Source organism: Oratosquilla oratoria, chromosome 19, assembly GCF_046742065.1.
Source record: "Oratosquilla oratoria isolate Oo_2021 chromosome 19, ASM4674206v1, whole genome shotgun sequence".
NCBI lineage: Eukaryota > Metazoa > Arthropoda > Malacostraca > Stomatopoda > Squillidae > Oratosquilla > Oratosquilla oratoria.
The window spans coordinates 34,416,457-34,441,456 of record NC_134795.1 but is presented as its reverse complement, the minus strand read 5'-3'; the positions used below and the strand labels follow the sequence as shown (position 1 = coordinate 34,441,456).

Below are 25,000 nucleotides of genomic sequence, written 5' to 3'. Positions count from 1 at the left end.
TTGATTGGGTGGTTCTGACCAGGTTGACAGACCATTTTTTTAATTCACGTGTTTTGTGGTTATTGTTGTTGCCGTTACAATTATTAGCCATTATCTTTATTGTATAGCATAATTCTTGTTAGTATTATTATTCCCGCTTTAATTTTAGGCATGATAGAGACGATGAAAAAACGTAAGTAATTTTAAGACAAGTTGAGAATAAAAAACGTGCCGACAGCAGCCGCCAGGGGGGGGTCATCCGCACGGTTTCGAATCCCGATTATGTCGAGGAGCTTATGCATGGGACTCGCGCTGGGTTTCCAGCCCCAAAAGCCAAATCATTTCGTAAGACTGCCTTTGCTCTGAGCAAGGAAGATTGTGGTGTGAAACCAAATCACTAACGAAAAATGGATATAATCGGGAAAAAAAGAAAACCATCGCCTGATTTAGACATGGAGTGTGGGTATTTTAAGTTCTACAGGTGTTACGTGCTTATAGAATATGTTTCCATGTTTTAAACCTGTGCTCAATTTAACCTGACATATCAAGCCTACCCTGATCACAAAACTGGGTCAGTATAAATAACCATTGCATAAGTTAAAGCTATGCTTTATTTATTGTCTGTGAATGTTTATATATGTAATGCATTAGTGTACTGTAATATCCTACCGCAAAGTGTCGCAATGGTTTCTCTGAATTCTTCAGCTCTCTCTCTCTCTCTATCTCTTTTCCCCCCTGTTACCCACCCCATGGCTTAATATACACCCAATGTAGGAACCGCTGTTGTAGATGGCAAGGTTTATTGATAGGTGCTTGTAGAACGCAGGGGTCATGGTGCGTTTGTAGAAAGCAGAATTTATTGTGCTTGTAGAAGAAGCCATGGGTCGTGCTGTTAGGTGCTTGTGGAAGGAGGGGTGTGGAGGGTTGGGAGTCCAGTAGAAGTATCGTGGATTGTCCGGTAAGGCGCTTCGTGGGCAGAATCCGTCCGTCGTGGAGAAGAAGGCGGGAGCCGTTGCCCGCAGGAGCTGCAGGGTCATTGGGACGAGACGGGTTGGGCTACCTTTCTTGTACCTTGGCCCTGGCCTTGCTAGCCACCCGTACCTTTCTCCCGTAGATATAAAAGGCAACTTCTTGTCCTTGCTAGACTGACCACTTTTATCCTTTTTATTCCCATCGGGCGCATCATTAGCAGCCATCTTCAAACCTGAGATGTAGAAGAGTTTGGCCGACTTGTGATGTTTACCTGTGAAGCGTTTGAATCCGTTATGAAAGAGAAGCATTGTATTTTTTTTTCGCTACATTTGCAGTGACCCATCAAACACTAGTTTTTAATAAAATTTATTAACGTGTGATTGGTACACAATTCACGTCTTGGTAAGGAAAATACGATGAGAAAATTGGCTCAACTCTTTTCTGCTTCTGATGCCCTAGCGCCTACGCTTGCCATATCCGTTTCTCGTTTTCGGGCCAATACCATAGCGTCCCATCTCATCGATGCTTGGCTTGTTGTCGCTGGCGGCGGCGTCGTCATATATTTTTTCTTTCTTGCACATGGTCGATTGAGAAGGGAGAGCAACTGAACATCGACCGACCGCCCACCTACCCTCCGAGCGCGGTTCTGGTTCCCTCCCTCCCCTTCCTCCCTCGGGTCTGCCTGGCCCTCAGCTCCTCTTCCTACTTCAAGCTTACCTTGTTCACACTCCCTGGAGCATAGCCTTGGTCTGTTATTTCTCAGGGTGACTGATCTTGTCAGGGCTTGCTCTCGGACTTCCCTGTGGTGCAGAGGGATTTAGGCGTTTTCCATAAATATTGTAATAATTGCTGATATTGGCTACTCGTGTTTGCTTCTTTCATGACGTCGAAAATGTTCTACGCATATAGCACGCTAATGTATGCTTTGCTCAATAATCGCCAGCAATTTTCTTTTGAAATTGAATGCATGTTCTCGAGCGGCCACACGTCATTGCTGAGTTTGGACTAGCAACCCGTAGCGGTTGGAAACTACCGTGGCTGCATGCACGCATCTCGCTAACCCTTTGTCAAATTGTAAAGGGTTTGGAGAGGGACATAGCCAGAAGCAGGGCTGACGTGGACCTAGGTACTAACCCAACCGGCCGGAGTTGAGGAACCGGTTGGAGTGACGTGCGTGCATAGTGTGATGGGAAGCTTGGCCGTTGTCACGCCGATGTTCCGGTGGCGGGGAAGGAGGGTTGGGTGGGGTGGTGAGCGCGGGGGCAGGAAGGACAAAGGTTAGTTCACAATGCCAAAAATAACGGAAGGACAGTATGTCCGGGAATCGAGGTTGGTCCACGGTTTGTGTGTGAACATAGGATCCCCCCCCCTCCCATTCGGAGTTGGGTCCTGTGTGACCATGACAAAAGGTCGGGACTGAGCCAATCCTGTTTACTTGTACAAACAGCTGGGATGTTTTGCGGTAGTCGGCGCTAGTCAGGTGGCATAATGCATCATATGTAAGAACAGCGAGCCTAAGTTAGGATGAACGTCTTGATTGCAGATTATTAAAATCGCCTGGCGATAGCCAAGCCAAATAAGGTAATATAGCATTGTTAATCGAGATAGCTTGATTGCAAAATGTGAGTTCCCGCTCGGTAAATATGGGCAGGGGGGGGGGAGTGGGTTGGGAATGAAAGGTCTTGCTATTGCAGTGTGTCCTTTGATTCTGGGAAGGGTTATCCCACCCTCGGCTGAATAAAATCGTTTGATAGCAATCTGCATAAATGAATAGAATATAGGAGTATTATTCTGGGGTATAGTTGTATTCTGATCGCACCACTTTTTCTATTTCGAATGAAAAACGCTCGGCGAGAACCGTTACAAGTCGATCATCACAGCTGAAGGCGTTTGGCGCTAATGTACAGTGACTCTCCCTAAATTGGATTATGCAGTTCTCAGTAAGATCAGGATACGTAACCGTATTGAAGGTTGCAAGTAAAAAGATTACTCAATTACGGTATCGTGGTTCGGCATAGTACTTTCCTTTTTATTCTGGCTGAGTGTAACCCCAATGTCATCAATCCCGAGAACAATAGTGTTGCGTTGAACAGAATCAGTAAACTCTATTCATGAAGGGAGTAAGCATTGGCGGTTGGGTGATCGAAATCCCAGCACTTCACCAAACTGAATAGAATCGTTTGGCGTTAGTAGATGAGATGACCCAGGAGAGAATGGGATTGCTGACGTGATGTATGTTCGAGCGTTCCATTGTGTGTAGCAATGCAGTATTGTACAGTCGTGACAAAATGTGGTTCGATATGATATTTCCGCTGTTGGTGGGGGTTGATAGTGATGCGTGTGTACGTGTGTGTGTGTGTGTGTGCTCACGCGCTAGCGTGGAGAGGGCACCAGGAGTACTTCTGAAGTACATTTAGATTCATTTCTAAGTACCACAGTGATTAGTGTCATTTGTCGAGCTTTTAGGAAACTTTCCATTGCATCGAATATTTTGTTATAGTAATAAATTTTGTCCTAAGATTCGCGCCTCGGAAATGTACGACCTCCCATTGGTCCCTAGAAGATTCACTGTAGTACTTATCCGTGGAAGCAGTTGTACATAATTATGTAGTATATTGCAACTGTCACATACTACAGGAATCCGGAGTATTCGTGTACCAGTAGTGATACAACTTTGGTGCCTTTCCACACAATCCTCTTACGGGTTGAAAAGTCTCGTAGAAATAGCAAGAAACTTGGTGTTAATATTGCAAGCTGCAACATGAAAGTGTTTCGTGGATCCGGCTCTAGAGCAACGAGAAGTGCAGTAAGTACTCTGAACAAAGACATGACGTCATGTCGGACGAATCTAAGCTGGTGTCCATAATCTGTTGACGTTTTAGTCTTGCCGCCCTGACGTGGTCTGTGGATTTGGGTTCAAGGTTATTTTTCTTATGTATTACAGCTTCCATAAAGTAGGAAGTATATAATCTGTTCACTCACTGCCTTTTGTTCAGCAGTGGCCTGAATGGCTGATGGTCAGATTCCACTGCTGAATATCTTCTCAAGTTTTTCAGCGAGTTGTACGACTGTGCCAGACTCTGCCATGTTACCCCTACAATTTTTTTTTCTATTTAGAGAGGACGTGTTCATGTTACGATAAAATCTTAATGAACGCTGTATCACTGCCGCTAGCGCATTTTGAACTCGCAAGATTTGTTCTATTATATTGAACGTTGTGTATGTGAGTGATTCACTACGGTCATGGATCACGTGTTGGACTCGTGGTGGACATATATTACCCTTCCTAATGAGAGTTTGCCCATCAGAGCTGAGGTGCCGGCTGCCAGTGCAATGGTATTCTTCAATTCTGGGCGGGATGTGTGTGCGATTAAAGAATACATTAATGCAGACTTTTTTAGAATTGAAAAAAATCCAAGTCTAATTACAGCATTACCTTTGATAGCAACAACTCGTATGCAATTATAATGTAAACCTAAATGGTGTATGTTTTTACTGTACTATAAGTAGTTTCCCAGGTGTGGACAGTGCAGTTGGGTAGCTGTTATAATTATGATTTTTCATCCTGTGCATCTAGCTCGTGGTGCCCTTCAGCCTGGATAAAATAATTTGGCTTTTAGTAGGAATAAAAAAACTTGAAATGTTACACTAGTTTTGATGGGTTGGTTGATTAAAAGGAAATCTCCTGAATCATCTTAGAATCGATCACGCAACCCGTTGCCCCAGGTCTCTCATGAAAGAGACCCACAGCCCCCATGCAACCGGTAACGGCCACTGGAAAGACCCACAAATCTTTCAAGGAAGAGATAGCATGTTGTCTAGGTAAGGTAGGGTAGTGTAGGATAAAGTATGTGACGTTTTCTGTGAAGTTGCATCGTGGGTAGTTTGCATGTGTGGACAGGCCTCTTCTGTTTTTTCGTTGTAGTGTTGGACGCAGTCTTGCCATTATGCTCCTAACCAGAAAAAAATGAAGGATTGGAGGGACGACACTGGGTGTTAATGGGTAAATTATAAACGATTACTGGACACCTGGTGGTCATTAGTGATTTCCTGGCGACATGAAATGTAGCAATGATCATGGGAGCAGAATCGACCATTCGCCGGTTGGATCGGAAACTGCTGTTGGCGGAGAGACTGTTCCAGTGTTTCAAAATATAATTTTGGTTCCCATGGCAACGTCCCGTACGACGTATCGAGTCTGTAAATTTTATGGACTCAATGTTTTTGGGACGTGACTGGCATTCCTACGGACCAGAGTCGCACAGTATTCTCTTACCATTGGAGAGAATAAACTCTGAAAAGAATGTTGATCACGGGATTCTTGCTCTTATTCCATTCATCTGTACTTCTTGAACTCTCCTTTACAACCTCTGTGACTTCACTTCTGCGGCGCGATATTGTCCCCAAATGTATAAAAGCTCCATTTTTAAGAACATAAGAATGGAGGAGACTGCAAGAGACCATAGGGCCTACACTAGGCATTTCAATTTCCCTTACTATTTGTCATCCCTATCCATAAATTTATCTAATTTTAAAACAACCTATTGTTTTAGATTCCTTAATTCTTAGACCACAAATTATGTCCACGAAGGTGCCAGAATGAAGGGAAAGATGTTTAGAGGAGTGTGTGTATCCGTGTTTGCGCTCACGTGTGACATAGATATCGTGTTTTGGTGGAATGGGTGTGGGAGGAGTTGAATATAAGAGAGGGAGAAGTTAGAAGGGGCATGTTCAAATACTGGAGATGGTAAAAAGAAGAAAAAGAAGAATTTCGTCCAGACAGGGCAACTTTAATCGATTAGATTTTGAAATGTCTCACAGGTGATTGGAAACGTCAGGAGTCAATGAGAACAAACTGATTAAAGATGTTCTTGGGCTCAAGTGGGTTCAACATGGCGCGAAACGTGTTCGATGTGAACAGATGTGACATCTAACGGACAAATTGACAAGTGTGCACATAACGCACGCACATGTGTACACATATTGTGTATGTGCGGTCGCAGCAGTTGCCATAGATCGGTTCATATAAACTGATTTCTCATTCGGAATGGAAGTGACTCAACGTGCCCAGCACGTGATATAAAACCGTGATAGTGAATCGCATGCATGTACATGAACACACACACACACACACACACACACACACACACACACACACACACACACACACACACACACACACACACACACACACACACACACACACACACAAAGAAAATACAAAACACGATACGTGGCGTAATTGGTAGAGCACTGAGCTGCCACAATAGTGGCCCGCAGCTCATGGTTCGAATCCTGCCCAGGGCCGAAATTATTTCGGTACCACTGCGCTTCGGGTCGTTACTCTGACTCTCGTGGGCGGAGAGTTGAGTGTGTGTGTGTGTGTGTGTGTGTGTGTGCAAGGTCATAGCATTACCCATAGATCGGACCTACGAGCTCTGAGCTCTCTTCCAGGAGGGAAATAGCTGTCGATCACGAGTCCAACACGAGATCCAAAGACCAAGTGAATACACACACACACTAACACACACACGACTCGGTGGCGCGGTTAGTAAAGAGCCGGACTGTCACCACGGCGACCCGGGTTCGAATCCTGCCCAGGGCTGAAATAATTTCAGTATCGCTGCTCTTCGAGTCGTTACTCTACCTCTCGTGGGCGGGGAGTTGGGTGTGTGTGTGCGCATAAGGTCACAACATGTGTGTGCGTGTAAGGTCACAACATTACCCATAGATCGGTCACACGAGCTCTGAGCTTTCTTCCGGGAGGGAAATAGCTGTCGATCACGAGTCCAACACGTGATCTAAAGGCCAAGGTGAATCACACACACACACACACACACACACACACACACACACACACACACACACACACACACACACACAAAGAAAATACAAAACACGCTTAAAAAGAAGCATTTGATCTTACCAGAGCACACACTCGCGTGCTAACGCGCGTGCGCGCGCGCGATGTTGCCCTCGCTTTCTCGGTAGCTCAACAGTACTCCAGCGCGCTCAATATGAAGATCTTAAGGCACCACCGACCTCCTCCATCCTTCACTTCCTCCTCCTCCTCCACTTCCCCCTCTTCCTCCACTTCTTCCTCCTCCTCCTCCATCTCCATCTCACTCCCCACGCCCAACCTGTCCCTTCCTCCACATTCGTGTCTACTAGCTCTTTCCTTCTCATATCAGTTTTCTATCCCTCCTCTTTATAATTCAAACCTCCATCATTGCTTCTCCAGCTCCATACATCCATTCCACCAATCCATCCCTCCATGCCTTCCTCTTTCCCCCCAAACCTTCTTCTTCCTTTGCTCCATTTCCCACACTTCTTGGTTCTCACACTATATTATTACACCTTTCCCTTCCCCCTTCCCCTTTCATCCCCTGCCATCCTCTTCCCCTCCCCCTCCCATCCCCTTCCCCTCCCATCCCCTTCCCCTCCTGTCCCCTCCCCTTCCCCCTCCCGTCCCCCTCCCCTCCCCTTCCCCTCCCCTCCCCTCCATTCCCCTCCCGTTCCCTCCCCGTCCCCTCCCGTTCCCTCCCCTTCCCCTCCCGTTCCCTCCCCTTCCCCTCCCGTTCCCTCCCCTTCCCCTCCCGTCCCCTCCCCTTCCCCTCCCGTCCCCTCCCCTTCTCCCGTCCCCTCCCCTTCCCCTCCCGTCCCCTCCCCTCCCGTCCCCTTCCCTTCCTCCCCCGTCCCCTCCTCTTTCTCTCCCGTCCCCTCCTCTTCCTCTCCCGTCCCCTCCTCTTCCCCTCCCACCCCCATCCCCTTCCCCTCCCCATCCCATCCCAATCCCATCTCCTTCCCCTCCCCATCCCATCCCATCCCCTTCCCATCCTCTTCCCCTCCCATCCCCTTTCCCTCCCACTCTACCCCTTCCCCTCCCATCCCCTTCCTCTACCCCTCCCCCTCCCACCCCCTTCCCCTCCCCTACCTTTCCCATCCCCTCCCGTACCTTTCCCTTCCCCTCCCGTACCTTTCCCTTCCCCTCCCGTCCCCTCTCCTTCCCCTCCCGTCCCCTCTCCTTCCCCTCCCGTCCCCTTCCCGTTCCATCCCGTTCCCCTCCCGTCCCCCCTTTCCCCTCCCGTCCCCCCTTTCCCCTCCCGTCCCCTCCCCTTCCCCCCCCCCGTCCCCTCTCCTTCCCCTCTCCTTCCCCTCCTCCCATCCCCTTCCCCTCCCCTCCCATCCCCTTCCCCTCCCATCCCCTTCCCTTCCCACTCCCCTTCCCACTCCCCTTCCCACTCCCCTTCCCCTCTTCCCCCTTCCCCTCCCATTCCCTTCCCCTCCCCTCCCATTCCCTTCCCCTCCCCTCCCATTCCCTTCCCCTCCCATTCCCTTCCCCTCCCCTCCCATTCCCTTCCCCTCCCCTCCCATTCCCTTCCCCTCCCCTCCCATTCCCTTCCCCTCCCCTCCCATTCCCTTTCCCATCCTCATCCCATCCTATCTCCTTCCCCCTCCTATTTCCTTCATGTTCCATTCCCTTCCGGTCCCATCCCCTGTCCGTCCCCTCCCCTTCCCCTCCCACTCGACTCCCACCTCTTTCCCCCCTCCCCTTGTCACCCCCATCCACCTTCTATACCCTTCCCTCCTCCCATCCCCTTCCCCCTACCATCTCCTTCCCCCTCTCATCCCATCCCTTTTTCCCTTTCCCCTTGTCATCCCCATCCACCTTCTATACCCTTCCCTCCCCCATCCCTTTCCCCCTCCCATCCCTTCCCTCTCCCCTCCCCTTCTCTCTCCCCTCACCTCCCCTCCCCCGTCCTATTCCCTCCCCTTCCCCCTCCCCTCCCCCGTCCTATTCCCTCCCCCGTCCTATTCCCTCCCCCGTCCCATTCCCTCCCCCGTCCCATTCCCTCCCCTTCCCTTCCCCTACCCCTCCCCTCTACTCTACTTCTTTAGAGACGAGTAGAAGCGTTTAGCCCTCCCCCTCTCCCTCCACCTTCGTCATTATATTGGTTGTCTGCCTCGTTTTATAATCGTGTTTGTTTACATTACGACCGTACCTTCGGGGTGTTGGGTTGACTCAGGTCTGGGGTTATGTCGCGCGACCTGACATTTGGTGCCAAGATGTGGTTCCACAGTGAAGAAGTACATTTTCTCATGGGGTGGGTAATTGGAGCAAAGGGTGTGCAGTGGTGGTAGAAGTGGTCCATGCTGTGACATAGTGAGAAGGATTTTATTTTATTTTTGTTATTATTGATCTTGTTTCTTTTTTATTTATTTTTTACTTTATTTTTAATTTTTTATATTGTGTGTATATATACATATATTTATTTTATAATTATTATTATTATTATTATTACGGGTGTTGATGCATTCCTCGTCACTTACGTTGTGATTTTCTTTTTTAGTTTGGCTGTCGCCACACGATTTTATTCATCCCATTTTCTACAATCTTGCCCCCCCCCTCCTCCCAGAACCTAAATTACAAGTATCCTCATGACAACAAAACCTCGAACCTTTAATAATTTTCGCCAACAATATTGTATTGAACAGTACAACTATTAAGTTCATATTTATTATTCATTTATATTTGAAAAAGAAATAAGATTTGTAACAAAATTCGTAAAGGTAACAAACGTTGTTGGCAAAATTTTGTAAACGTTTAGTATTCTTAATGCCACGAAAACTCCCAAATACGTTTAATGTTAACCAGAATAGAACGTACAAAGTGCCTCGCCGTCCATCAAGAAATGACGATTAGCCTCCTCTGTACCTTAATGAGCGACTGCACCTTAATTGAATCAAGTAGTATCTTAGTCTAATTATAGCCTGAATTAATTTGGCGTTCAATTGAATGGTGTTGACATTATACCTCGTGTCAAAACTGAAGAAGGATTTTGATCGAAATTTGGATTAGGTTTATCCTTAAGAGGATAATCTAGAACTACAAAGAACAGTGCTAGGTTGTAGTATCGGTTCTTTGTAGCCTGAGATCGCCACATGGTTCCTAAAGTTATTACAAAGTTTGTGAGTGATGTTATGACTGAAGTTGGGACTTTTGGATTGTGACCTCAGTTGTACCACCGAACCTGAGATTGCAATGCTGACCAATTGGTCCATATGACCTCAGGGCCAAGGTTATAGCATTGGCAATCATCTTTGCTCTAGTGGCGGGTCCAACATTGTGACAGTGACATTGATTTGGTGCCAAACTCGGGTTGTCAAAATGACCTTGGTCCCTAACTCTGACACTGGGTTGTGGCATTGGCACTCTGATTTGGTGCCGGGCCCAAGGTTGTGACATCAGCATTTCCTTTGTTTTTGGTGCCAGACTTAACGTTGAGACTTCAGCTCTATGCCCTTTCTTGGGGCTGAAGGCTATGGCCTTGGTACGTTGTCCTTAATTGTGGCACCGGACTTAGTCTTAAGGCTCTCGAACTCCTCTTTGTTGTCCCAGCAAGCCCAAGGCTCTGTTGTTGTTTTGAACATATTGATGTGGAGTTGGCGCTCGACCTAAGGTTGTGGCTTAGGCACTTTCAGAGTAGAGGTTATGGTTATGGGTGTGGTCATGGCCCAGGGGTTCTTTGTTGCTGCACAGAGCCCAAGAAGTGACCCTGTCCTTTGTTCTGACGTCGGTCCTAAAGCTGTTCTTTATTGTGGCACTGAAATGTGCTACATTTTTTTTTTTTTTTTTTTTTTTTTTTTTCTTTTTTTTTTCATCTATGTGCTTAAATGATTTCGTTCATTATTCTGGTACAGAGCTCAATATTTGTTTATTTATTTACTTGTTTATTTGTATATTTATTCGCTTGTTACTAGGGCTAAAAGTTGTGGCATTGTTACATCGTCGTGGCACCAGCCTAGAACTTGTGGCGTCGTATCTTTCTTTGTCGCGCTGAGCGTAAGACGGAACCTTGCTGCTTCGTCCTTCTTCGTGGCACTGGATCTCCGTTCTTTGTTTTGGGCCCTGGAACTACTCTTGGTGGTGCTTCATCAAAGATCTTGAGAATCATGTACTTTGTTGAGGAGTTGGGCCCGTGATCGTGGCTTTCGACTCTTGTCTTCAAAATCGTGGCATCGGTTCTTTGTCTTCATACTCGTCTTCCGGCCACGAGGTGGGAGATTCCCAGGAGAGGGAGAATGGGGGGAGGGGGAAAGGGGGATCAAGGGGAATGGAGTACCTATGGTGCGTAGTAACAGGGGAGGGGAGGGGGAGGGGGAGGGTGCTGGTTCCGTTGAAGAGATTGTACTGGTGGTGGGGGTGGTTGATGGGAAGGGGGGTGAAGAATATAAGCTCCCACACGGTTATGGGAGGCTCTTTGTAACAAAGAGGGTGCCACAGAGATGAATAAAATAGCTTGGCGGCAGACAAGTTAAAGGAAAAGTGTCACAGAAGGGATTTATACGTGTGAGCCGTGTTTTTTTTTATGGTGAACGCAAAGATGTTTTACTAATTAAATGAATAACCATGAATAAGTAAAATAACAAGTAAATAGATTTGATATATAAAAATTTGTCTCGTTACCCAGTCGGAAGCTTCTTGTTTATTAATTTATTTGTTTGTGTTTATTTGTTTGGCTAACGTCAGGCGTATTTTATTCATGGCCGAGGATTAACTCACTCCTGCCCTAAAGAGTGAAGATAAATGCGCCAGTTAGATGTCGAAAAGCGAAATATATTTTTGTTTTTGTTGAGCTTTCAACTGCAGAGCCTGGCCGATAGAATTAGTTTTGTTTTGCCAAGTTGAACTTCTGTTTGGGTGGTCGTTCGCAGTAATTGGTTATACTAGTAATTGGCAAAATACAAAAAAGGTAACGGGAGGACAAAGATATATACGTAAATAGAAAAGAAGTCCTCAAATAGCATCCGTCAGCCTGTGATACAAAGACTTCAAACGAGTCTTCTGAAGTACATCACCGTATCATTAGTGTTGGTTTTCTGAAGAATTGGAAAAAAAAAGTTGGAGCCAATGTTACTAACGAGGGGGGTCTTGTGTATGGGTAACAAGTTCGTTTGACCAACGCGAGTAATAACGAGGGAGTGAAGGAGGAGTTCTGTGTATAGGCATTAAGTTGGTTTGTCCATCGACGCTCCGTGATAGGCAGAGCAGCCAAACTTAACCGGGTGCATTTGCCCCCCCGAAAGTCTTGGATCACGCCGCGGTAGGTGGGCAGAGAAGGAAGGAAAGGAGTTGTTGCCATGTGAACATACACAGTCCTTTGTTTCGGTTTGGGGTTCCATGGTGATATAGGGCGAAGGGTGACGGCGTGGGGGCTGGCCGGAGGGGGGGGGGATGCGACGCGGGTCGATGGGGCCGGGGAGGAGGCGTCGTCGTTGTCGGTCGGCGGCGTAGGCCTTGGTTGGCAAGGCAAGGAATAGCAAGCAGCAACGGCCCGTGGCGCGGGAAGATTTCAAAAAACGAAGACGAAGGTGTAGAATGAATTAGTTTTTCATGTTCCTCTTGTTTGTTTATAAACTAGTATTGGTGTGTTTGTTTTATTAAGGTGTTATTGTACCATAATTTTTACCGACAATCCGCGCCCACACAACAATCGTCAACGGTCTCCATGCCCTACCGTAGATATTTTGGAGAAGATTTGTTGGCATGTTTGTGATGTGAGCGTGGGTGTTGGTGACTTCAGTTTTGATAACAAAGTTTGCCTGCCCTCGTTGAGAAAGTTGGATCAAGAAGAAAATTTTAGGTGTTACGAATGATGATTACCTTTACGTGAAGGTGAGGGTGTTGATGGGCTTGAAAGCCTTTAGGGAGGTGTTCCTTTTCGACTTCTCGCACGATACCACGAAGTTCAGGCACCCATCCTTGGGCCTGGCGTCTTGTTTTGATGCGAGAGATGCTTCCCATACTGGAGGGGGTTTAGTCGATCCATCCTTTTATCTATACACACGTGTGTGTGTGTGTGTGTGTGTGTGTGTGTGTGTGTGTGTGTGTGTGTGTGTGTGTGCGCGCGCGCTTATGTGAGAATGATAGGGATGGCCTACGAGTCGTTAGGCTGCATGGAGTTGTAGTATTTCCATTGACTCTCTCACGCACATAGGCTCTTGAACTCAACAAAAGTCTGTCGTCACTTGGGTGCATGTTCAGTGCAGAGAAATGGGATTTAACCAAGTCTTGTGACACACTATACTTTTTTCTTGTTTGTGCGGAGGGGTGAGACGCGCCAGTTGGTTTCATTCATGCGACGGCTTCACCCCAAAGGGGATGGAGTTTTCGTTCAGGTATACGATCGACCCTTAGCCGACTATGACGTGTAGTAGTTGCCCAAATTGTCATGAATGTAAGTGGTTTGACATGTTTCCTGTGTATTGTTCCCTGCATAGGATTTACCTAAACAAGGTCACCCTACGTAGGCTTCAAGCTCTAATTTATGTGTGTGTGTGTGTGTGTGTGTGTGCGCGCGCATGTGCGTGTGTTGTTCCAAGAGTTTCTTCCTCTTGTCAGAGAAACTGTCGATGCTCTTGTTCTTTTTTTTAATTCTCCATTGCTCTAACTCTTGCTGAATGAAATCATCAGGTAAGTAAGAACAAGCAGTCGAATTTAGGCCTCAAAGACTCAGAATTTAGAATATAAAAAAGAGACTTCCAGAAATCTAGAGTAGGGTAAAAGAAGAATCATATGTGGAAAGGGAGGTTTAAGAATCTACAACCCATATGGAATATTCTAGAAAGCGAGAACATTCGAGAAGCTAACGAGTGTAGCTTGTCACATGACGTGGCCATTGTCACGCAGTCGTTATCAGCTGTTTACGTCTGGTCTGTGTTATGCGACATACTTTGCCTAAATTAAATATTATTCGTAACGGGAAGAGGACATGTAACGGAATTGGGACGTGTGGGAAGGAAGGTGTAACGGAAAGAAGGCTTGTAACGGTAAGGGGGCGTATAATGGGAAATGTCTGTAAAGGCAAGCGTTTGTAACGGCAAAAGCTGTCCCCGAGCCTGTCCTCGATTTTCCCAACTTGGCTGCAACGTTGTCTGATCTATTACCACCTTGTATGGAATATCAACAGAATATTTCTCATGCAGTGAATATTCGAGGAACTTCAGGTACACCCCAACGTGCAAGAGGCACAATCTCCACTTAAAAAAATCTACACGCACGCATAACAAAGAATTTGGTTTGAATTTTTTAGATTATTTAATATATATATATATATATATATATATATTATATTATATATATATATATATATATATATATATCTATATATATATACAGTTCACAGTTACATGAAATCCTATGAAAATTGGGTCTTGGTGTTGAACCTATGAAATTTCGTTTTCAGGAGGGATTTATTTTTTATACCAATGTATAACAGTGTTGGAAATATTAGATAAAACCAGGGAGATATAAGCGGACAGTATTTTCCTTGCAAGAGAAAGATTCTTCACTCGTGAAGACCAATTTTACGATCTTTGGTTTTGTGAAACGGTTGCTTAACATCACCATCATATGCACTCGCCCTGCATATCTCACGTCATGCTTGCGCACGTGCAGGGGCGTTGTCATCACATAATATGCTAATGCACAAGGGTGGACGGCGTGACATGGTGTTCAGTCACCGTACAGCCGGTGCCCTTACAACTGGTTACTGGACTGGAGTGTTGGGTCGCTTTGCCGCAAGAGCGGCGTCTACCTTGTTGCCAAGTCGTCTTGCGTTCAGCGTGAGAAGTGCTCAAGATGCGTTCGATGCGGAGGTAAATGTGTGTCTACGTGCCAGTGGACCTGCTCAGGCTGTTGGTAACTTGTTTTCTTTTATTTTTTTCAGGTGAGTCTGGATATTCAAGATTCCACGGCTGGTGTGATCATTGCTGTTGAGAAGACGAGGAAGGGTGCTCAGTATAAGGTAATCAAATGCTGTTGTGATATATTCTTTGCTTATTTCTTTTTTATGTTGCCCATTTTCAGCGGTCAGTGAACTGTGGCTGGCTGTTGGCAGGTGTTGTGCATCACACTGGGCATTCTTTTCTTATACCAAATGCAAAATGATTGTATTCTCGAAAAAAGGGGCTTTCCCAAACAATAAGACTAAGTCCGGAAATTGAATTTCATTAACTTTTAATTGATAATTTTATTTTGAATGCATAACTGCGGGTGGTTTTTATTTTGATTATTTGGAAAGAGAAACCGTCGTGATGTATATAGAGTTTCTAGTGTAAGAAATCTTAATAGTAAAACATTCGTAAGTTTGACTTGTACTCTCAGTCGTCAGTGGCAGGGGAGGGAGTGAGGGATGGGTGAGCGTTTGGCTTCCCTGCAAGCTTAGAGGTCTTACTGTCTAGAGGTGGCAAAATGACCGGTTTGCACAAGTACCCCTCCTCCAATAGCAGAAGCGGAATTCTGTGTATGTCTGTTTGCTTGCACACAAATTTGTATAATATATATATTAAGGGGAATAGGAAATTAACAAACTGTGGGTAGCATTAGCTATTAGAAAGTTGACTCGCCGTAAGTAACATTTGTTTAGTTAACGTAAATGTATTTTACTCTGTTCTACAGTAAACTTCCCCGTCTCCGTGTCTTATATCCAATAATCTTTTTCATACTAAGGGATATTAATTTGTATTTTGGCGAAAACTAACGTTTCTATTTTTGGTAACTCGCGCTTAAGAGGGGACAGAGGTGAGGAGGGATTCAAGGACGGCAGAAGAATGGAGTTAGTTTGTCAGCAATCTCTCTTCACTCCTTCGGGATGATGTCTTACGTCAGAAAGTGGAGTCAAAAGTGGTAAAGGATTTATTTAAGGAGTGGAGTTTAGTTTCCGATCGTAAAATGTATGTGAATATACAGGTGCCACTCGTAGCCCCGCAACGGCCGACAACGATCCTTGGTTCCTCACAAATCTTTGGAAAAAATCTAAGTGTAGTGTTGAACCACGTGGTAATTGCTAATAAAGTTTGGTAGTTTTTCTTTTGTGTACGAGTTCGTGTAGGCGACATCAAGGCACGATATGGTGCTCGGAAAAAGAAAATCGGTAGCTACTTCAAATTCAATATATTCTGGTGATGGTAGAGTATGACTAGAGTGTTTACTGCTAGTAAATCGTGACCAACGATTGTGCCGGCTGGTGAATAATTGTAACCTCGACGAGCAATGTTATCAGAAGTATCATAGAACAACTGGCTTGCCGTGATGAGCTTGGCAGCATTATCATCTTTCATGCCGACCGCAAGTCTCATCTGCTACAGAACGACTGACATTTGGTCGACGTTTTAGTGATACTTGTATTTGTTTTATTATTTATCGTTTAACCACTTGAGGTCCAAGTATTTTCAAAACTGAATGAAATCGTCTGGATTTGAAATGGTATAATGAAGGTTTTTAAGTTGAGGCCAGAAAGGGAAGGGGTGAAAAAAGAAACACAGAAAAATATATTTGCCGCCTCCATTGAGTAAAATGTTAATGATGATAATATCGCGTTAGCCAGGATAAAATATATAAAGTACGTCAACGTACCTAAAGATAACGGTCCTTCCAAGGCAGCGACATGACGTCACTGGCTGCAACAATGGGGAAAATTAGATAATTGTTGAATATTCGAAGATGTAAAGATTATTTTTCCAGTCATCTCCAGTAATATCAATAATTTTGAGCAATCACAGTCTTATATAATGTTCAAATTTTTGTATCGACTTGGTTGTTAGCAAGCATTCAAACAGGAATTTATCGAAGGCAACCTCTATGTTAACGTTTTTTCAACAAGTGGAATAGTTGCTATTCGTCGACTGACCTGATTGGGCAAATAGATTCAAATTTGAAACTTACAAACGTTACAAATTTGGATAAAGTGTAGTCTTCATGACAAAATATGGTGAGTATTATCATTGTTGTTCATGTTGAATATTTTACTCGTAACAGCCAATTGGAGAGGTGATTGGCTCACCAAAATGGAAAAGTTTGTAGTTTGCTTAGATATAATAATCTTAACGAATTATCTGTCAACAATGTAGGGAGTGAAATATTCTTCTATTTTTAACTAAAACGTTTTGGTTTTAGAATAAACGAAATTAAAATTTGGTACAAAATTAGGAACAGACGAACAAAATGTAAAAAATTTTTTTTTTAGATACTATGAGGAAATATATGATCTGAGTGATAGCTTGGTGTTCATGCAATGTACGAGCAGTGTGTGTGATTCACCATGATCTTGGATCACGTGCTGGACCTGTGATCAGTATTATCACCAGAAAGCTCAGATTGATTTGCTAGTGTGTGCATAATCACCTTCCGGATAAGATGCCAGATGCCTGCGTGTGTGTGTTTTGCGTTGTCTAGAATAAAATATTAAATTCCGCCAATTGTGTGATTGGAGTTGGTTTGTTTTGGCTCCAGTCTGGTGCAGGATGGGCAGCGTCAGTCGTGGGCAGTTTTGGAGCGAAGAACACCTCTTGAAGAAACTCGGACGAGGTGTTTTGCATACAAAAATAGCTCTAAGCCAAGCACTAAGTCGTCCCAAGCAATTGGTGTGCCGTGCATGCGAATGCACCTTTGTTTCAAATTTGCTCTGTAATTCCCCCTCTCATTCCTCCCCCCACTGTCCCTCTTTCATGTCTTCCTTTGTGGAATTTTCTGTGCGTGACATGGGGCACGTGCTTCAACTTAATACGCGTTCACCCAGTGACAGGGAACAAGAATACGGCCACGGTGTTCCCTATTCATAAAAGGTGATTAGATACGGCAGACTGAGGGGTATAGCCATCCCCCCCACATATCTTCGTGTTTTTTTTCACAAAGAGTGAAAGCACAAGCATGGTTTGATTCGGCCACCCCACCTAAAAGAAGGGATGGAAAACTTTGTGCATGCAAGACTTGAATGAGCATGCGCTTTGAATTGCAGGCACGCGTGCCGATTTATTATTGCCCGCACTTTTGTGAGGTCTAATATTAGATGTAACCGCTCAAACTGGGTGCTTATCTTCATGGGTAGACACGTTCGTAATATTGTCGTGCATTCTCGCATGTAATCCTGTGTGGCATATGCAGCACACTCGATCAAGACTACTTTGAAGTCGCCACCCCTCAGATGATTCACCTGGCTATAGGGTAAAAGTAAATACGAGAAGTGCGGCAACATGGTGAAAGTTAGTGCTTTCTTGTTCGCAACACGTGTAAGCACATTGGCTGTCACAAAGGCGGACACGCAGCCCGACCGTCACTTGGTGTGCGTGCACACTTGTGCACTGTCGTCTTAGTCAGAGGTTGCTCATGCATATGTGACTGTGAATAAAGAACGCCCCAGCCATCGGGTCGGCTTGACATGCGAATCCTGGCGAGTCATTTTGTATCTTGACGCAGCACGTTGGGTGTTTGAGAGTTGATGAAAAATCCTTAGTTTTGTCTGGGCTGTACTTGTTGGAACTCGTTACATTTTATCCGTCGCGGAGAGAGCAGATAGACTTAGCCCCCTTCCCCCCTCCCTATTCTCCCCACCCTACCCGGCCTAGTTTCTAGAACGTTGGTAAGACCTCTTATAGAAGACCAGGTACTCGTTTAAGTTTGTTGAAAAAGTAGGATTTGTTTTGAGCCGTGTTTACTCGACACTGAGTTGCATTTTTCCCGCCATGACAGTCGTGCCTGATCTTCACCGCTGGGTCTTCCTGGACACGACCGAGATTCTTGTTTGATCAGTTTTAGTCATTTGTCTATTTATTTATTTATATATTTATATTTTGTTATTCTTTTTTATCTACGTCATTTATATTTGAAACTAGAATGTATATCTATGCCATGTTTGAACTTTGAAACCCGCGGGCTTCCTGAACGGGGTGGCTCGGTGAGGTCAAATGCTTATGAGTCATGGTTATGTTGCTTGTGTTGCTTGTTCGACCTCCTCACGGTTGCAGGATGCATGTTACGGCGTAATATCGACTTTTCTGGTCAACAGGTCAACCACAGGCGTCGGTTGACTTGATGCACAAGTTGAATGCGGTTACTTGCAGTGTAGATTCTGGCACGTCTGTAGATTTTAGTCGATTGAGGCTCCTTCCTCCTTGTTCCCTTCCTACCTTCTCTTCATGGCCGAACGTGTTTCAAATTGTAGGAAACATTGTTCAGTTAAGGGGGTCAAATTTGAACTGAATAAAGTAATTTGGTATTAACAGTAAATTGTACTGCGTTTCCGTATTGAAGATGTTGATGCAAAGCGACATGATAGAACACGCCTGATCGGAACGGAGTGTGCAGGGACTTGTGGCAACAGGATCAAGTTTCTTATGACTTGCTGTTGCTGGAGTGAGGCTAAAGTTTTCCCGGAATCAGTAACAGAGCCACATTGGTTTTATAGAAATACACACACACACACACACACACACACACACACACACACACACACACACACACACACACACACACACACACACACACACACACACACACACACACACACACACACACACACACACACACACACACACACACACACACACACACACACACACACACACACACACACACACACATGTATGCACAAACAAGGCTGTCATGCATATATCGCTTGAGGGTAAATTGAAGTTACTGGATGTAGGTGATGCAGCGGATAGAAGAAAAACAATAGTTTTGATAGTCAGTTAGAAAGATATTCTATGCCACTATCAAACTATATCAGGAATGAATAGTATAGACTAGGGGGTCACGTGTTTTAGATTTCGTATTTACGCCCTCCTTATGTGCAGGGTTTTTTATTTGATAGGTGTGTATTTTTTTTTATTAACTTAATTTTTTTTCAAGTGCTATATGCTGTTCAGACTAGACGAACAATATAGATTGTGATTTGACGAACATAGAGGAGACGTAGTTAAAAATCATCTGAACATAGGATCGTTCCGGGTTATTATGGGCGTATAACGAAAAAAGGTCTGGCGTACATATTCCATAGATACGTGGGATTTGAATATAGTGAAATGGTTCCATTGGTACCAACGAGAGGCGTAATGCTCCTATTAGATGAACATCGGTGAAGGCCTTCTCCCCTGCGCCCTCAATAGGCTGGTATTCTATCTCCGGACCGGGTCAAATACTTTGATCAACTTCGACTACCCCTTTTTTTCACAGCTGTTGGGACAGTGGGTTTCTAGTCGATGAAACAAAAGGCAACAATTATCAATAAATTTCATTGTGTACCAATTAATAGGCAGCCAGTGTTATTGATTAAGACTGCAATCTATAGATGAACTCTTTTAACCCGTTGGATTTTAAAGGACAGTAGGAATGCATTTGGATTTTTATGAAAGGGGGGGATACTAACAATAAAGTGACTGATAATTTGAACAGAATTCTAGGATGGTAGCGGGTTTGATTGATAATTGGCAAAGGGTGATTTGTATGCCGAGCTCTGTTATCATTTAAGGTAGGGCAACCTCTGGCACGGGTGCCAAAATTGGCACATGACAGAGTTGGCACTGGAACGCAAGATGATTTTGAAAACTTGTTCCTGTATCGAAAAAATGTTGCCACACGAAAAAAAATCATTACACAGATTCAAATAGAAACCAGAATGTCGAGAAATTAATATTCATTGGCTCCCCATTTCTGTAAGTTGCATATATGGCAGTAACTTGCATGTTAAGAGAACTGATGGCACGCAAAGTTCCGCAAGTCAAAGAAACGGGGCATTCTCAAGGTTACTGACCCTTGATGTAAATCTTGTGTGAAGTGAAATCTCAAGATATCCCCCTAAAATATCCACTTTTGAATTGCATATTATTACAAGGCAATATCATAGTGCAACGTATCTTAACCTGGGGTTCTTAAATAAAATTTAGGGGTGCTGGAAACTTCTCTTGTCATGTAGATGTAGTTCCTGTAACCAGGGGTATTGCTACACTACCTAGACCTGACTGCAGGGGGCGCTGTGATCGGAGAAGGTGAAGAAATTCGCCCCAGTGTAATACTAAAAATAACAAAGAGCAGAGGGCGTGATCTTACAGGAAGGCAGTGGAGCGTGGCCTGGAACAGACGGTCGTCCGGATTTAGTTGTGAAGTCCGTTGCCATAACAACAGGATTCTGTTTTCCCATCCGCCGGACTTGAATTCCTAACAGGCCATCCGTGATGAACCCTTTCATATTTTTTTTTCTTTCATCGTGCCGTTAGTCCACTGAATGGATTGTGGATGGAAAGAAAAAATAAATGTAGTTACTTTGGCATCCACGGGAGCTTCACTTTACTGAACAAAATCGCCAAATGGTTGCTAGAATAAATTTGAGATTATATGAACGCCAAAAGTTAAAACGTAGTTGCACTTCATCCATTACCTAATACAAATGTGAACATGCTTGACTGATCTTGTCGAATTGATAGGCAAATTTGACAAAATGCAACGAATGTAACTATCATAAGTTGCGATTATTAGAACGAAACATTTGTACTATTTCCTTTCGTTTATGGAAGCACCGTTGGAAAACTAATTGCTACCATACTAAGTAAATCAATTAGATAAACAATGACACAAGTAAACGAGTACACAAACAAGTAAACATATGCGAGTGCAGCCGGCATAGATGACGTCCCAGAGTTTGCTATTACCCGTTCACTTCGGTCAGATAACCCGTGAGTCATAATGCATCGATCACTCGGGGCTTGGAGCTGCTTTGTTCGAATCGGTCTGACACAAGGTCGTTACTAGGAATAGAAAAGTCCGTCAACCTAATTTGGGAAAGTTGAAGAGACGAGCTTAGATGTGGTTGCATGGAAGCCAACTTACCTAACCCCCCACCCTCACCCCATACTCGCCTCCACCCAATCCCATTGTTCAGGCATTGTGGCTACATATTCTTTTTCTTTATAAATGTATACAATTATTTGTTTTGCGTGTTCCTAGATCTTTGCAATAACTAGTTCGTTATATTTAATGTGGTTGTAAGAATGTATATATATTTTTTTGCGTGTGTGCATGCGTTTGTACTTTAGTTTGTGCTTGTGTAATTCTGATTTGTATATGATGGATGGTCACATGCAATACATAGCAGGGATATACAGAACAAAGGCAGCCTGATGCCACCCGACATGCACACAATGCTGCACAAGATCAATATAATATTTGAGAGAAATCTTCCGGCTATGGGTTGTCAGCGTCAAGTGTCTTGCGCGCGCGCACGTTCCATACTTATGTATTGCTGTTCCTTAGCCTCGTGGAGATCATTTCAGACACCGAATAAAATCGGCATTCTATTTTTCGGTTTGTGATAACCTGTGGAACCCCCCCCCCCACACCTCTCTAGGGGTTCATAGGCCACTGGGGGTAAATTGACCCGGGGTGGTTGATTGATGGGCCGTTACACGTTGTCGATCGTAGTGATTGACATCGCTTCCCAGTTGGCTTTGACCCTTTTTACTACCGTGCGCACAAACTTCACTGGTCTTTTGTATTAAAGGAGTGTAATGATAGAAAGAAAGGTAGGGAGTAGTTCACGCAGTGACCGAAATCGCTCGGATTGTCGGGATGAGCATAAATCGCTGGGAGCTTCCGGACTACCACAGGACAGTGTCCTTTGAGGTACGTCTGAAACACTCGCGACTCATCATACTGTAGAAAGGAAAATCCGTAGGGTCGAACTGGATAGGGAGAGAGGGAAGGAGGGTGGGTGGGGGGGACAAGAAGCCCTATTCGAAAAGAGGATTGAAACCCTCTGGCTTGTCAACTTAGTCGCTGGGTTTCCAGGTTCACCGGTAGTCTTGCTTTGTCATTTGATGTCGCCATAGCAGTAGAATGCACGTGTGTGTGTGTGTGTGTGTGTGTGTGTGTGTGTGTGTGTGTGTGTGTGTGTGTGTGTGTGTGTGTGTGTGTGTGATTAAGGTATATTCGTTGTTTTAAATACTATACTTATTCTCGGGCATATGTACCTAGTGTACAAGTCATGACACCATCTCTCATCAGATAACCGAAATAAGTTGTTAACTGAACTTAGAAAAGTGGCTGTACTGCGTTGAAACTGAATTGAGCTCAGTTGCTTGGGATGGGGTGTGTTGTGGGGGTTATTGTCAGTCGGCTCACCAGCTGCAGAAGACAGGAGTGCCACCCAGTAGGCCTACTTGAGCTCGATGTAGCACAGCCTGCTTACACGCGCTGATTCTCCTTGGCAGAATTGGCACTAATAGAAGGGTTAGCAGTTGAACCACTTTCTTTTGTGTGTGTGTGTGTCTGTGTGTGTGTGTGTGCGTGCGTGTGTGTGTGCGCGCGCGTGTGTGCCGAGATGTATTCGCCTAAGCTAGTTAAAAGTTGTATTAGTTTATCCTGATTTTTCAGCTGTTGAGATCCTTTGTGCGTACACTGCGGACGTTTGTTCACCATGATGTTGGATCACGTGCTAAACACGTGACCGACAAACTCGCCATTACCTATGAAAACTCAAATCCCACAGAGTGTACGTGCGTGTGCTTGTGCGTGTGAGCGCGCGTCCGCCGGGGACCGCTTCGTGATAGGGGTCACGGGGGTTAGAGTCGCGGTTGCACTCCGTCGTTTGGGCTAATTTAGCACGTGATAAAGCCCCGTTTTGGGCCGGTCATGGGCTACCGCGGCACGCGACCTTGTGGACATGTCGCACAGTGTGCTACAGCTAAGCAAAACTAGATAATGAAGCTCTAGATTCGTGTAAAGCCTAGTGTTACAAGGGCAGTTAGTTCCTATTGGTAATCATTTTGACGTTGACACAATTACTTTTACTACTAGGGAAGTGGAGTGGGTTAAAAGAATAGTTATTGTTGGGAGTTATCTTTGTGTTCAATGTTTGAAAATGATTACTAGGAAGAAATTAGATGGGTTAGATCTTTGAAGAGGAGGACGAAACTTCCCTCGGACGAATAAAACCGTCTGCAAGCAACGAGTGTACTGTAGGATTTAATCAAGGAAAAACACAACCCTAGCCTCCATCCTGACCTCACCCAAGCCCAATCCAAGCCCCACACGAACTCCATCCCCAACCCCACCTGAACCCAAACCTAGCCCATCCCCAGCCTAACCCAGCCCACTTTCACCAAACCACATCTCGAATGGCCACTAACCCCCCAAAACTAACCTTTTTGTGTTGTTCCTTCGTGGATTTTTGTCCTCGTCACTTGGTAGGGAAGGAACTGATGGATAAGCAGAGACTTCCCTGTTGTGCAGGTGTTCCCGATCCGTGTGATGACGAAGATGATTATGTTGATGACATCATGCTCTACTACTCAAACATGTGTATAACAGTCGTGACTTGACAGCCTTTCGGGAAATTGGTTACCATCGCATTTGTGGCTCGTGAATCACGCTCCTATTCTTAGGTCTTCATATATATATATATATATATATATATATATATATATATATATATAAATATATATATACATATATACATAAATATATACATACATACATACACACACACACACACACACACACACACACACACACACACACATATATATATATATATATAATATATATATAATATATATATATATATATATATATATATAATATACGTTCTGGGCTGCTCTTCCTCATAAGTGGGTATCTACATCATCTAGATGAATAGGTTGAGTAGATTGGTAGATCAGATGATTTTGGTGATGGGTCTTATTGCTGATTGGAGATTAGGATGAGAGTACTTTCTGATTCTTTTCGTCGTATCCTTAATATTATAGGGACAGGTATAAAAGTTGTTACTATGATTTTTCGGTTCCTTTTGTATTGTTGGAATATTACAAGAGCATAATTTTTCTTTCAACAGGAATAGAGTACTGTTAGATTGTGGCCTGGTCTCGAGTTTTGTCAGAATATGTGCATATTTCTCTCCAAACATTTTTCATAAATTGATAAATATCAGACGGCTTGAACAACCTGTACACGTTACAGTATGATCGTGAACAGGATAACTATATTTTATCTGTAAATAAATGAAAAAAATAAGCACGAAAAACTACCATTGATATAAGTAAACGTCACTGATAAAAACTGGAAGTATTACGTGCATACGCGTTTGCCTAGTCATTCCGAGGTGCTTACTGGACTTCTGTAAAGCATGTAATTGGTGACGTTTTACTTTCTAATGGTGTGAGTCATCACAGTGTTGTTCCAATTGTATTTTAACTTATAGATAACATTTTTAAATGGATT

General features: G+C 44.3%; 1 protein-coding gene across 5 annotated transcripts in view; it reads left to right on the top strand.

Moving 5' to 3' along the window:
* LOC143035830 (sestrin homolog) overlaps positions 1-25,000 on the top strand; it is a 128,108-nt gene that overhangs the window by 29,623 nt on the left and 73,485 nt on the right. For 2 of the 5 annotated variants that reach the window (XM_076202860.1, XM_076202861.1), the window contains exon 2: positions 14,682-14,759. The exons of 2 other annotated variants lie outside the window; for them this stretch is intronic. In XM_076202860.1, coding sequence (XP_076058975.1) covers positions 14,682-14,759 — 78 coding nt within the window. Of the gene's footprint in view, positions 1-14,681; positions 14,760-16,705; positions 16,725-25,000 lie in introns of those variants that run through there. One more of the 5 variants, XM_076202865.1, reaches the window with a different exon arrangement.